Source organism: Eptatretus burgeri, chromosome 8 (genome assembly GCF_056783735.1).
Source record: "Eptatretus burgeri isolate ZD-2024b chromosome 8, Ebu_testis_v1, whole genome shotgun sequence".
Lineage (NCBI taxonomy): Eukaryota > Metazoa > Chordata > Myxini > Myxiniformes > Myxinidae > Eptatretus > Eptatretus burgeri.
Genome location: NC_140968.1, coordinates 78571759 through 78587349, shown reverse-complemented (window position 1 = coordinate 78587349; position 15591 = coordinate 78571759). Strand labels below are relative to the sequence as shown.

Here is a 15591-nt window from a genome sequence, read left to right as displayed (position 1 = left end):
GACATCGAAGTTTGAATTAAAAGTTATTCAAAGAGAAGGACTCGAGCTCGCATGGACATTAAATGGCACCGTGATGTGTGAAAACGTTTCATCACAAGCTGTTGAACCCCAGATGAAAATTGGCCGATCATTCAAAAAAAAATTCAAACTTCCTCACCAATTGTAGGAATGGTTGTAACGATCTCACCCAACTTCAGCTTATAAAGGATGGTGGTCTTTCCTGCAGCATCCAACCCAACCATCAAGATTCGCATTTCCTTCTTTGCAAAGAACTGATCAAAGAGGTGACTGAAGATATTCCCCATAGTGCAGCCTTTTGTGTCTGTAATGGGGGAGACATAACAGGGCAAAGAACAACACAAAATCCTGTCAACGAAGTGAACCATTGTGGACACCAAGAGAGACGAAAAACCCTAAGTACCCCAACTTAAACGAACAGGAAGAACAGAACCAACGTGTTGCAAGTTTTCAGAATTATGAACCAAGTAGATAATGTCGGATCCCCGATGGAAAGCTATTCAGCAGATCACAGGATAAGCATACACGAGGACAGCAATTCAAACTCTACAAGAGAAATTGCCAAAAGGAAATAAAAACACATTTAGTAGAAAACAATTACAGTGGAACAATCTCCCCCAGAGAAGTGGTTGAGAGCGCCACCACAAACCAGTTTAATTCAAATCTGAAAAAGTTCTGGAAAGATGACCCAGTGAAGTACAACCCAACAGTTACCATGTAACCATGATCAACACTTCAACGGATCGGAACAGCGCTGACGATGGCTAAAAAATCCTGGATCAAATGATTCAAGGAGGGAGAATTGGTGGAAAGGTAAAACAAATCAGCCAGAAGTTGCAACCGCCATATATATTGTATATGTATATATATATATATATATATATATATATATATATATATATATATATATATATATATATATATATATATATATATATATATATATATATATATATATATATATATATATATATATATATATATATTGGGTGGTCGTGAGACTACCCTTATCCTCAGGTTTTCCGTCTGTCTGTATGTTTGTATGAATGTTGGGTGGTAGATAGAGTACCCTTATTTTCACTTTTTTCTGTCTGTTAGGTGGTCGCTAGAGTACCCTTATTTTTAGGTCATCTCTTCGAGCATGATCTAATAATATGGGTGTCGATGTCCTTTGATCCATCCGTCCGTTCGTCCGTTCACGATGGAGTTGAAGCGGGAGATCTGGTCATTAGTGATCCTGATAGAGGTCGATGAGACGTACACGATGGTATGACTCTCAAGGTCACCGAAGGTCAAGGTCAAGGTCACGAGGCCTTTGAAGTTGTGAAAATGACGATTTTCAAATTCTATCTCCTCCTACATTTCTCAAGCGATCTTGAATTTGATTGTTGTATCATATGAATCGATGGGACAATATCTAAATTTGGTCAGGCCGGATTTTCGAATTTCGCTTTCGTTTTCATGTCACGTGACTTCAAAGTTTGCAAAAACTGCCCTACCTTCAGGAGGCTATATATTCTCTACTGGGCATGGTAAAAGTTAGTGAATCGTGTCATTGCATAGCAGCCGACCTTGTATATTTATACATTTTCCGCCGAAGGTGCAAAAGTTTTAAAACCCGAAATGTAAACGTCGACATTTATTTTCAAAATACAATTTCATGCGCGCGCGAACCAAAATGCCGAGTCATCTTTAACCAAATTGCGCAGTTTGAGCTGCGCAGTAGAACTGCGCAGTAGTCTTCGGTCATAACTGAACATTGAGAACTTGTGGTATTATAGAGATGACCGTCACCCCCACACGGGGGTAATTTTCACTTTTTCCATCTATCTGTATGTTTGTATGTCTGTATGTAATGGACAGCTCTGGAGGCCAGAGGAGTCAACCGATTTTGATGAAACTTGACAGGTAGGTTCATACCAGGATCTAGTTCTATGCTTTTGAGCACCGTTGCTATGGACACCACCGTTGCCTGGCAAAGGGACTTTGAAATTTTTGAAAAATCATAAAAAAATTATTTTTTCGAATATCAAAAATCAGCTTCCAGGCTTTTATGCGCACTATAATCAACGTCTTTGTCAAAAAAATTCAGCCCGATCCGTCAAAAACTGTATGACTAGTATGCAATTATGTAGCGACCACCCATATCACCTACCGGATTGTATATATATATATATATATATATATATATATATATATATATATATATATATATATATATATATATATATATATATATATATATACACACATGCATATATACAAATATATATGTATGCCCCGGTTAGAATAGGTGTACCATATCCCTGTGTGTTGTAAGAGGCGACTAGGGTTGCGTCAGGAAGGGCATCCGACGTAAAAACCTATGCCAAATCATTATGTGGACAACAAAACGAATTTCCATACCGGATCGGTCAAGGCCCGGGTTACCAACGACCGCCACCGGTACCGGTGGTCAGCAGGGCACCAGTGGAAATTGTGCTACTGCTGGGCGAAGGAGGAGACGGGGAAGGCGAGTCTGGAGGCAGTGGGAGAGGGGGAAGGGTAGAAGTGTGCAGGTGAGAGTTGGAACTCTGAATGTTGGGACGATGATTGGCAAAGGGCGAGAGTTGGCTGATATGATGGAGAGAAGAAAGGTGGACATACTGTGTGTACAAGAGACGAAGTGGATGGGGAGTAAGGCTAGGAGCATTGGAGGTGGTTTCAAACTGTTCTACCATGGTGTGGATGGGAGGAGAAATGGTGTCGGGGTAATCCTGAAAGAAGATTATGTCAAGAGGGTATTGGAGGTGAGGAGAGTGTCTGACCGAGTGATGAGTGTGAAGTTGGAAATTGAAGGGGTGATGATGAATGTCATCAGTGCATATGCCCCACATATGGGGTGTGAGATGGAGTATAAAGAAGATTTCTGGAGTGAGTTAGATGAAGTGGTGGAGAGTGTATCCAAGGATGAAAGAGTGAGGATTGGAGCAGATTTCAATGGGCATGTTGGGGAAGGGAATAAAGAGGATGAGGAGGTGATAGGTAGGTACGGTCTCAACAAGAGAAATGTGGAAGGGCAAATGGTGGTAGAGTTTGCAAAAAGAATGGAAATGGCAGTGGTAAATACGTATTTCAAGAAGAAAAAGGAACACAGGGTGACATACAAGAGTGGAGGAAAGTGCACACAGGTGGATTACATCTTCAGCAGGAGATGCAACCTGAAAGAGATGTGTGACTGTAAGGTGGTGGCAGGGGAAAGTGTAGCTCGACAGCATCGATTGGTGGTCTGTAGGATGACTTTAGAGGTTAGGTTGAGGAAGAGAGTGAGGGCTGAATGAAGGACCAGATGGTGGAAGCTGAAGGAGGAAGACTGTTGCGTGAAATTTAGGGAGGAGGTGAGACAGGCGTTGGATGGTGGTAAAGAGGGGTGGGATGATTGGGCAACTACAGCAGAAGTGGTGAGGGAGATAGCTAGGAAGGTACTTGGTGTGACATCTGGACAGAGGAAGGAAGATAAGGAGACTTGGTGGTGGAACGAGGAAGTACAGGAAAGTATAAGGAAGAAGGGGTTGGCGAAAAGGAAGTGGGATAGTCAGAGAGATGAAGAAAGTAGGCAGGAGTACAAGGAGTGGCAGCGAAAGGCAAAAAGAGAGGTTGCAAAAGCCAAGGACAAGGCATATGATGAACTGTATGAGAAGTTGGATACAAAACAAGGGGAAAAGGATTTATACCGATTGGCAAGACAGAGGGACCGAGCTGGGAAGGATGTGCTGCAGGTTAGGGTGATAAAGGACGCAAATGGGAATGTGCTGACGAGCGAGGAGAGTGTGTTGAGAAGGTGGATGGCGTACTTTGAGGAGCTGATGAATGAAGAAAATGAGAGAGAGAGAAGGTTGGAAGAGGTGGAGATAGTGAATCTGGAAGTGGGGTGGATCAGTAAGGATGAAGTGAGGACTGCTATGAAGAAGATGAAAAGTGGGAAGGCAGTTGGCCCAGATGGTATACCAGTGGAGGCATGGAAGTGCTTAGGAGAGATGGCAGTGGGGTTGTTAACCAGATTGTTTAATAAAGTGTTGGAAAGTGAGAAGATGCCGGAGGAGTGGAGATTAAGTGTACTGGTTCCAATTTTCAAGAATAAGGGTGATGTGCAGAGCTGTGGAAATTACAGAGGGATAAAGTTGTTAAGCCACACCATGAAGGTGTGGGAAAGAGTAGTGGAAGCTCGGTTGAGAGGAGAGGTGACGATCTGTGAGCAGCGATATGGGTTTATGCCAGGAGAGAGCACCACTGATGCAATGTTTGCTTTGAGAATGTTGATGGAGAAGTATAGGGAAGGCCAGAAGGAGTAACATTGTGTGTTTGTGGATTTAGAGAAAGCTTATGATACGGTGCCAAGAGAGGAGTTGTGGCATTGCATGAGGAAGTCGGGAGTGGTGGAGAAGTATGTGAGGATCGTGCAGGATATGTATGAGGATAGTGTGACAGCGGTGAGGTGTGCGGTAGGAATGACGGACCAATTTAAAGTAAAAGTGGGATTGCACCAAGGATCGACTCTGAGCCCTTTCCTGTTTGCAATGGTGATGGACAGGTTGACGGACGAGATCAGACTGGAGTCTCCATGGACTATGATGTTCGCGGATGACATCATGATCTGTAGGGAGAGTCGGGAGCAGGCTGAGGCGAGCCTCAAGAGGTGGAGGTACGCACTGGAGAGAAGGGGAATGATAGTCAGTCGGAATAAGACGGAGTACATGTGCGTAAATGAGAGGGAGGGTGGTGGTATGGTGCGGTTGCAAGGAGTTGAGGTGGGGAAGGTGGATGGGTTTAAATACTTGGGATCAACTGTCCAAAGTAACGGAGAGTGTGGGAGAGAAGTGAAAAAGAGAGTGCAGGCAGGATGGAGTGGTTGGAGAAGAGTTGCAGGAGTGATTTGTGACAGAAGGGTAGCTGCAAGAGTGAAGGGGAAAGTATATAAGACGGTAGTGAGACCAGCTATGTTGTCTGGTTTGGAGGCGGTGGCACTAACAAAAAGACAGGAAGCGGAGCTGGAGGTGGCAGAGTTAAAGATGCTGCGATTATTGTTGGGAGTGACGAGGATGGATAGGATAAGAAATGAGTGTATTAGAGGGACAGCGCAGGTCGGACGGTTTGGAGACAAAGTGAGAGAGGCGAGATTGAGATGGTTTGGACATGTGCACAGGAGGGAAGCGGAGTATATCAGGAGAAGGATGTTGAATATGGAGCCGCCAGGCAGGAGGAGAAGAGGAAGGCCAAAGAAGAGGTTCATGGATACGGTGAGGGCGGACATGCGGGTGGTTGCAGTGTCAATGGAAGATGTGGAGGATAGAGCGAAATGGAGACGGTTGATCCGCTGTGGCGACCTCTCACGGGAGCTAGCCGAAAGAAGAAGAAGATATACAAATATCTCTATTATAATACCAAGCTTGCACACTAAAAACTCGGCTCGCCGTCACACGATCCCTATGAATTTGCTGTGGCAATTAGCAGACATGCCGACAATGTTTGGGAAGCCTTGGTGTTCCATTGTACCACTTGCATTTTGCACAATGCGTATTTATGTCATTCCCCGTGTACAGTCTGTCGACTGCTATCAGCTATGTTGTACTGCTATCCCGTGCATGTGCACGGGTATCGCTAGTATACATATATTAGGGTGCTTCTGGAGCCCCATGATTAAAATTATTTTTTGCATTAAGCTTCTACCTACCCTCTGTTCCACTTCTGAATTGGACCGCTCATACAAAATTTGGTTGAAATCAATTATTGTCTAGGGGGTCCACGAGCCAATCAAAGTTGTATCGCAACTTTATTATTTTATGCAAAAGGCAGCTATATTTATGCATTGAGTTACTCCAAAAAATAATAGCTCCTGTATAATCATTCTGCATATTTGCCCTATTTAAGGTTACGTTTAATCATTTCATCATTCATATCCACAAAATTAAGCATGAGGCAGCTATTTGATAGATATTGACAAAATTAAAAATAGCTGCCTTATGTTTTATTAAATACATTGGAGCTTATATTATAAATTGGCTACCATTTCTATATTTGAGTCATAGAAACCGAACAAAAGGCAGTGCTAGTCAAAAAATGACTTTTTCAAATTTTGAGAGAACCAGTAACAATGTATTAAAGCACTTCAATAATGAACGAATTGAAAATCCACAGTTTGAATCTTGGTACCTCGTATTGCAGTAGTTTACAGTTCATATCAAAGGTGCCAAATTTCACAACACACTGAGTCTCATGCTAATTGTCATTTGTAGATTTCCGCTTGTGCAGGTTTGACATTTGTTTTCTGTCTTGCTCCACAATTTCACAATAGGCAAATGAAAACGAGAAGGGTCACAAGATGCAAAAGCAGGGATAAAAATGATAAATAATCCCAATTCACTTCAACACAATAAGGCTTGCAGACAGTCCCTATCACTAAAAAATAGACAGGGGAATTTCCACAATCATGCAATTAGATATTCCCCTTGTCAAGCTTTTGGAAATGTACTTTCCAGCACACTAAAATAGACTTGACTTAATCTTTCACAGAATTGGAAGAGAAACCAAATATCATCAATTACCAATTTGTATGGGAAAGTACCAACTGTAAAACCACATGTATTTCTATGAAATTCAAAAAAACTTGTAAAAAATATATATGGCAGCTGTTATTGTGCACATATTTAAACTCCAAAAAAGCTGCTGTATGTTGTTTAAAACATATTATGTGAACAAAAAGGACTCACGAGAACATAGCACTAATATGTAGCACTGATACACTGAAGCACTGATATGTAGCACTGATACTAATACACTGAAGGTAGCTAATATATGTTACATTCATTAATGGATCCTATTTGAATAGCTGCCGTATGCACATAGTAGAGGACATAGCCCTCAAACTTCGGGCTACGGGATTTCATTTAAATTCCACAGAGGTTATTATTTTCACTAATGGAACATTTTAAGACGAGGTAGAAGTTAATTGCTTATAGTGGAGCAGCAGGGGCCACCAAAAGAGGGAGATACCCACACCAGCAGTACCACATTTTCTAATGTGGTTATTATTGACCACCTACTATCCCTGTACATGAAAACCAATGATGCCAGTCTGGGAAATGGTGGCATTCTGAGAAATAGGTCAATTAAGGTCGTTGACCCCTGAATTTGGCAATATTTACTAAAACGGCTATAGTTTTTATAATTTTCATGTTACAATACCTTGATATACATCAAACTGATCCTAAGACAATAGGCAAAAACATGCAATAACAAAAAAGAACATGTGGCTGAAAATAGTAAATACAGAACCAATTTTATTACAAATTTTGCCCCAAAAATCCAAATTTTCATATTTTTCATATACTTTTAGCATAACTCATCACATGCATAATATAAAAGTATTGTTATGGTTTCCACCCGTTCGGCGTGCGGGCGACTGCTTTTAACTAATCGCGGCCACACGTGCCCACCGGACGGGCAATCCAGTCGTAGCGTTCCGGATCAACGCCGAAATCCAGCTACGGGTGTGTTTTTAAAGCACACCACAACCTTGTCAATACTCTACCTGCGCTTGGGTCCGATCGCCGAATGGTCGATTTACATAATTATTCGGGCAGGCAGACTACTGAGAGATTGTACCTCAAAGGGACCTGCTTGCATACGAGCCGCTTAGGCCTAAGTCACATTTGCTCTACGGCGAGGATACGGCAGCCATACGCCCTCTGAATTGACAGAAACGTGCAGCGGCCGCAGAGTTTCTGCGGTGGCCTCAGGGTGGCCCTACGCCGTTTGGCTATCTTTTACAGGCCGTAGGGGTCGCCGTGGAATTATAACGCGGAGTTATAACTTTTTTCATTTATACGTTCGCCGTAGCAATTCGACAAGCCGAAAAAAAAAAAAACTGGTAAAAAAATAATAAAATAAAATTAACCCATTCATTACTGTCCGTCTGGCTGCACGTTCGCCTTAGGGCCCCCCTGCGGTCACCTTGTGGGCACCTTGAGGCTACCTTGCGTCTGCCTTGAAAATTCTATGGCCACCGCAGGGCCCCCTTAAGGTCACCGTGCGACATCAAATCAAAGACCGTACGGCAACCCCACGTTTTCGGTCTCCAGAATTTCTAAATACGCCGTGCGGCTCCCCGAAAAATAAAAACATATGTGACTGCTACATTGTGTGACCGTGGAAATACTGTGGCCGCCGTATAATTGCTAGTGGCCGTATATTTTGGAGACCCCACGGCCGCCGTGGCAAATGTGACTTAGGCCTTAAGCAGCTCGCTCCGTTTGCGATTTGCCAAGCGGTGTATTATCGCGAGGCCCCGTTGGACCCAATTATCTTATCGGCTATTAAAAGCCAGCTAATATTCCGTACGTAATTACAGCAGCTCAATGGAGGAAGGGGACACAACGAGCAGGTGAACATTCAAACAAGGACATTTATTTGTCACGTATGCAGTCAATGAAGCAATACAGATATACAAGCATGTATGCAATGAATGAGGGTAGGGACAAGACACGAGCAAACAAAGACCTACAGCCGTATCTATTTATTATCCACAATTCTACTTAGCGGACACGGTGCCACAACTTTCATACAAAGAAAACCCCAGGAAAGAAAGGGTAAGAACAGGGCCCGTAGGCCTTTAATGTTCGCGGAGCTTTGGAGACCGAAGGAGCTCCGTGAGACCGGGCTGGTTACCTGCCACCCTTGTGGTGACTCGCTGAGCGACCCTCGATGTTCCGTCAACACGGTGGTTGGTGTAATGGAGACTCGGTTGGTCTGGGCCTTGCCGTGCGGCCTGGTCGATCGGGCCTATCCGACGACGCCTCGGAGGAACGAACGGGCCTTTGCTCTTTCAAGAGTTGATGCTCTTTTACGAGCCCGCCCGTTCCTCAGCGTTTGCACCGTCGTCTGCGTTTCGCTGGCTGGCAACCCCTCTCCGACCATCACCACCGACCCACAGTTCGGCACGGTACTGCCGGCTTTGCTGCGCTCCAGGCTTCGCTGCGCTCCGATGACCCCGACTGCCCTCCACTGGACTCGAACCTTGGCGCTCTCCACCCCGACTCCAGACTCCAGACCGACTGCAGGCAAAAACTCTGACTCGCTTGGCGTTCCAGCGCGGCTTTTTATGGGGTCCGGGGAGGTGAGTTTGATCTGCCACCTTCGACCTCTCACCCCCCCCCCCCGCTGGCTCCGCCCTTTTCGGTGTTTTGATCCGATCTCGTCGCCAAACGCGGAGAGAGTGGATGTTGCAGAGATCACCGGCCGTGGAAAGCGGACGTGGCAGAAATCACTGGCTGTCGCCCCAACGAGGCAGCCGTCGTGTTTGGCGGAGATGCTGTTTGTTGGGATTCGCCATGGCTGGCGAAAAGATGGCAGCGCAATGGAGATGAAGGTGAGGCGATGCTGTTTGTTTGTGGAGATGATGTTGAGGAGATGTCGTGGTTGGCACTGTGGTGGGGATGGCGTGATTGTTGAGATGCGGTTGTGGTTGTTGAGATGCGGTTGTTCCAAAATAAAGATAGCAAAATAATAATACTACTTCAAAGATCACAGCCCGGTTACACGAATAATTCGCTTTAGACATCGGTGGGGAAATCTAATCTGAACACACACTTATCGACAAAACTGATCTCTGGGAAACCTGAATAGTGTTCTGTGAATCTCCACAACCGTAACAGTATCAAATATTAAGCATTAAAAAGTTTCTCTGGAGTCTGCTGCCATTATTCATATATAATACATTGTATTATCTTAAGTGTAAATCACGTTTTCATCACATTTTGTCCAAGATGCCTGAAAATACCTGAAAATGGTATTATTCAGTACTCATGGCATATGACCATTAACTTGATTAATTTCATATTTATTAAGAGAAAAAATTGTTAAATTTTTTGTTACTGTTTTTGTTACTTGTTATTGTTACTGTTTTGTTACAAAAAATTGTTACTGTTTTCACCCCTGTCTGTTTGTTTGTTTGTTTGTGAACAGTATTACGGAAAAACTCCTCGACGGATTTCGACGAAACTTGGTGGGGGATTAAGTATGGTCCAAGGATCATGGTCCAAAGTCCAATATGACCGCTATGGTGGCCATTTTGAAAAAATATTTGAATTTTTGTTTTTGCATTTCTACATGTTTTAAGTGATTTCCAACCAAAAAAAATTGTTAGAGAAAAAAAAAAACAACAAAATTTTGCAACTTTTTTTTCAAAAAAAAATTCGATTTTATTTGAAAAATATCTGAATTTTTTTTGCATTTCTACATGTTTTAAGTGATTTCCAACCCCCCCCCCAAAAAAAATCTGCGTGCGTGTGCGCGCGTGGTCTGCGTGCGTGCGCGCGTGGTCTGCGTTATATAATATATATAATATGCGTTATAATTATAATTGCGGCTGATTTTGGAACTTCAGGTGGATATACCCACGCAAAATCAATTTCTGTCTCAAAGAATCTAGTTATGACGAATGAATTGAGTATGTAAAAGTTAAAAGTAAAAGGGAAAGTTGCAAACTATAACTCTGTGAGCACTGTTGACGTCAAATTGAATGAATAGGATATCAGGTTCACTTGAGTGACCCAGCAGTATTGGTGGCGGAGGTTTTGCACTCTACCGAGTGCTCCCCCTCTAGTTTAAAATATTATATTGTCACAAGGAATTATATTTGTTGATGAGTATATCAATAACACACAAGGATGGATCCAGGATTTGTGTAAATGGGGGGGGGGGGGGTACAAATTCTTATATACTTAAACAAGAATTAATTAGAATAAAAAGTGGATATAATATACTAAACTTTATTGCAATTTGAAAGCTGAAAAAAGTGACATGTCATTTTATTATGCAAGGTTGAATTTAGGAAGTATGTTCGAGATACCTGGGATATCAGTGGTGTTGAATGTACGACCTGTTGCACGTTGGATGTGAGGCGACTCTATGAATCCGTTCAGTGCTGCGCTGGACAAGGATGCTGGTCATAGCGTGTGTGGTTCACGTTCCATCGGTGGTCCGTTCGTTGTGGTCCCAATTGTCAGCCACAGCAACAACCAGAGGGGGAGCACTCGGGAGAGTGCAAAACCTCTGCCGCCAATACTGCTGGGTCACTCAAGTGAACCTTATATCTTATTCATTAAATATGATGTCAAAAGTGCTGAGAGTTATAGCTCTTTTCTCCAACATTTTTTTTTTAGGGGGGGGTGGAAATCACTTAAAACATTTAAAAATGCCAAAAAAATCAATTTTCCTGAAAAAAAGTTGCAAAAATGTTTTTTTCTCTAACAATTTTTTTTTGGGGGGGGGGGGGGTTGAAATCACTTAAAAATGTAGAAATGCCCAATTTTTTCCCTTTTTGGGGGGTAACAATTTTTTTTGGGGGGGGGTTGGAAATCACTTAAAACATGTAAAAATGCAAAAAAAAATTTTTCTCAATTTTTTTGGGGGGGGGGTTGGAAATCACTTAAAACATGTAAAAATGCAAAAAAAAAAAATTTTCTCAATTTTTTTTGGGGGGGGGTTGGAAATCACTTAAAATATGTATAAATGCAAAAAAAATTCTCAATTTTTTTGGGGGGGTTGGAAATCACTTAAAACATGTACAAATGCAAAAAAAATTCTATATTTTTTGGGGGGGGTAACAATTTTTTTTGGGGGGGGTTGGAAATCACTTAAAACATGTAGAAATGCAAAAAAAAAAATTTTTCTCTAACTTTTTTTGGGGGGGGGGGGACCAAGTCCAAAATTTAATGGCATGATCCTTGGACCATACCTAACCCCCCCCCCACCAAGTTTCGTCAAAATCCGTCGAGGAGTTTTTCCGTAATACTGTTCACAAACAAACAAACAAACAAACAAACAGAAAGGGGTGAAAACAGTAACCTCCATCCATCTTCGAAGATGGCGGAGGTTAATAAGCTGTCCACCTCTGTCCCTTGGAGTGATTTCAGGAGGGATGTATGCTCCACATGCAGTTGGTATTTGTTGATTGCAGACATGGTTTGCTGCAGATGTTTCAAACTGCTGAATTTCTGTGTAGGACACAGTATAACCCATATGGTACATGTCATCCACCAGTTGTCTGGAGCCATAATGATGGTGGTGAGCAGCCAGACCCAGATGTTTAGGTGAGGCTACAGATGTTGCCAGGGTGATAATGTCACAGGCTATATTCAGGCACTTGGAATGTGTTGGTTCAGTGTCAGCTATATCAATGGCCTCAGCATGCATATTTTCATCAGTGAGCCATCCCAGAGCTCTGTAAAGGAGGGGATCCACAAACTCTTTGGCTTCAGTGGACATCTCTGCAGAAGAGTAGTATTCATCATCCAACTTGTGAATCTGGTAGAATCCTCTTCTCAGGATCCCCATAGCCTGGTGAACAATGCTTTCATCGACTATTGATGATGTCAAATCTGTCTTCAAACTTGTCTCTTCATCCTAAGCAACTTCCCTCAAAATTTTCACATCTCGTATGCCTTTTGCAAAGCATCTCCTACTGTTGTCTTTGGAGAATAAACAAGATCTGACTTGCCTGGTTGTGGCATGAATGCAACATCTGGCCACTCTTTTATGAGTTGTCTTTTGAGATTATAGGATGTGTATGAACCTGGATGGTCCACTCCCTCTTCAGCAAGGATCTCCAAGAACTGCTTTCTCAAGGTGCTCAGGAAGAATATTTGTCTGTGTTCAATGATGGGTGACGTAAACTCACTGATCAGTCTCCTCACTGATGTACTGTGTGCAGCAAATTGTTGCTTTCTGTTCTCACTTGCAGTGATAGAGCGACCACTGACAGTTGATGTAGCATGACTTTTGTCTGTGGTAATGAGCCTCATTGGCAACCAGATCACCATTGGGTACACCCTGAAGTCTGGTTATCATGTCATCATCTTGCTTCGCCTTTGCAGCTTGAAGAACTCGGGTGTACATGTTGGGATGCTCAGGGTCATCTTTCACCGATGACTCTACCATGGACCAAGATAATCGGTGCTTTGAGCTGCAAGGATCACTACAGATGAAACAGCAAGATTCCAAACTTCACAACTGATGCCTTGGATCTTGTAAAGCGGTTGGCACACCCACCACTTGCACCATCACCATTACCACTACTAGAATTACCACCATCATCCAAAACTACATCAGAGTTATCAACTGTTTTAATAGCTCTTCTGATGTGATGTTGGCTTACATATGTTGATCTGCATTGTCTGTGATACCTGAACACCACTGTTCCAGAAATTATATCAGATTCATGGGCCAAAAGTTTCTGACTAACTGAGTCATTCCGTTGTCTGCATGCTGAGAATAAGGACCGTAGTTTGTTACGAACTGGAGTGACTGGCTGTTCCTTTGATGAAAAGGATTTTGTGCAGAAAAGACACTTATCAATGTCAATGGTATCTTCTCCCTTAGCTTTCTTGGCAATGGGAGCAGTGTCAAATTCTGCATCCATATTGTAATAATAGACTGTTCAGTGCTGTTGAAGTAATCTTGAGTACACTAAGACAAAATGTGGATCTGCCTGCAAGCGTAAAAAATATTGGTCACCAATAGTTTGGCAGAATAAGTCTATTTAATCCACCAAATTGAAAAGAATTCAATGTAAATTCATAAGCATTTTAGACCGAGGGATAAACCCTATTCATAGGACTTTATTCTTTTAGGGGGGTTATTTTTCACAACACCATGTACCTTACATAAAATTTATGCAGTAATGACTTCCATTTTAGACACATTCTCATGACAATACCATTTAACCCTAGCTCAACAGCATGTAGGCAAAACATTCGGTATACCACATGTTTTTCCATCAGAAAATTTGCTACATGGTAATATATCTTCATCACAAGACTATTCATAATTTAAAAAAAAATAGAAACATATTTTCATACTTACATTTTAACAGAGAAGAGGGTGTCACATAAAACATGCTGCAGTATGTGTGGTCTATCGCATCTGTTGAAGTGTGACTGACCTAATTTCATATACATTGTAAACTCATGGTTGATGAGAGTGCTATTTATAGCAGTGCCACATGTGGGGACCATCTCAGGAATGTGGGGGTCATCTCAGGATTATTGTGGCATATAGGATCATCTTATATAATCCAATATTCTTTGTCAGGGGCATTATTTTAGGGTTGGTTCAGGGTTTAGGGGTGGCACTTTTTTCGTGCATATGTATTTAGTGATATTGAGGAAGGGGGAGGGGGTGTAAGTACATAGGTATTTGTAACCCCCTCCCCCACCCCTTCCAAAAATTCTGAATCTATCCCTGTGTGTTATTGATATACGCATCAACAATTATAATTCCTTACAACAATATATTATTTCAAAGACATTTCATGAAATTAATGGTCATTTGCCATGAGTATTGAATAAAACCATTTTCAAGTATTTTCAGACATCTTGGACAAAATGTGATGAAAATATGATTTACCTTTAAGATAATAGAATATATTATCTATGAATAATTGCAGCAGACTCCAGAGAAACTTTTTAATGCTTAATATTTTATACTTTTATGTTATGCATGTGCTGAGTGATGCTAAAAGTATTTGAAAAATGCGAAAATTTGGATTTTGGGGGCAAAATTTGTCTTAAAATTGGTTCTGCACTTACAATTATCAGCCACATGTTTTTTTTTTTTGTTATTGCATGTTATAGCCTATTGTTAGGATCAGTTTGATGTATATCAAGGTATTGTAACATGAAAATTATATAAACTACAGCCGTTTTAGTAAATATTGCCAAATTCAGGGGTCAACAACCTTAATTGCCCTATCTCTCAGAATGCCACCATTTCCCAGACTGGCATCATTGGTTTTCATGTACAGGGATAGGAGGTGGTCAATAATAACCACATGAGAAAATGTGGTACTGCTGGTGTGGGTATCTCACTAATTAAGCCTCTTTTCTGGCCCCTGCTGCTCCACCACTACAATGAGGGCTCCAGAAGCACCCCAACATATATATATATATATATATATATATATATATATATATATATATATATATATATATATATATATATATATATATATATATATATATATATATATATATATAATCTTCTTCCTTCGGCTGCTCCCATTAGGGGTCGCCACAGCGAATCATCCGTCTCCATTTAGCTCTATCCTCCACATCTTCCATTAACACTCCAACCACCCCCATGTCCACCCTCACCGCATCCATGAACCTCTTCTTTGGCCTTCCTCTTCTCCTCCTACCTAGTGGCTCCACCCTCAGTATCTTTTTCCCGATATACTCCGCTTCCCTCCTGTGCACATGTCCAAACCATCTCAATCTCGCCTCTATCACTTTGTCTCCAAACCGTCCTACCTGCGCTGTCCCTCTAATATACTCATTCCTTATCCTGTCCATCCTAGTCACTCCCAACGAGAATCGCAGCATCTTTAACTCTGCCACCTCCAGCTCTGCTTCCTGTCTTTTTGTCAGCGCCACCGCCTCCAAACCATGCAACATAGGTATATATGTGTATATATGTATATATATATATATATATATATATATATATATATATATATATATATATATACATATATATATA

General features: G+C 41.8%; 2 protein-coding genes across 8 annotated transcripts in view; one reads left to right on the top strand and one right to left on the bottom strand.

Moving 5' to 3' along the window:
• Nucleotides 1-15591, top strand: part of ATPAF2 (ATP synthase mitochondrial F1 complex assembly factor 2) — a 204771-nt gene that overhangs the window by 71738 nt on the left and 117442 nt on the right. The window lies entirely within an intron of this gene.
• LOC147022121 (ADP-ribosylation factor 1-like) overlaps nucleotides 1-15591 on the bottom strand; it is a 28606-nt gene that overhangs the window by 7810 nt on the left and 5205 nt on the right. Inside the window, exons 1-2 of one of the 2 annotated variants that reach the window (XM_085892726.1) lie at nucleotides 10904-11106; nucleotides 158-322 (exon numbers count right to left, since the gene is read on the bottom strand). In XM_085892726.1, coding sequence (XP_085748852.1) covers nucleotides 158-305 — 148 coding nt within the window. In that variant the 5' untranslated portion in view covers nucleotides 306-322; nucleotides 10904-11106. Of the gene's footprint in view, nucleotides 1-157; nucleotides 323-10903; nucleotides 11107-15591 lie in introns of those variants that run through there. The other variant, XM_085892725.1, reaches the window with a different exon arrangement.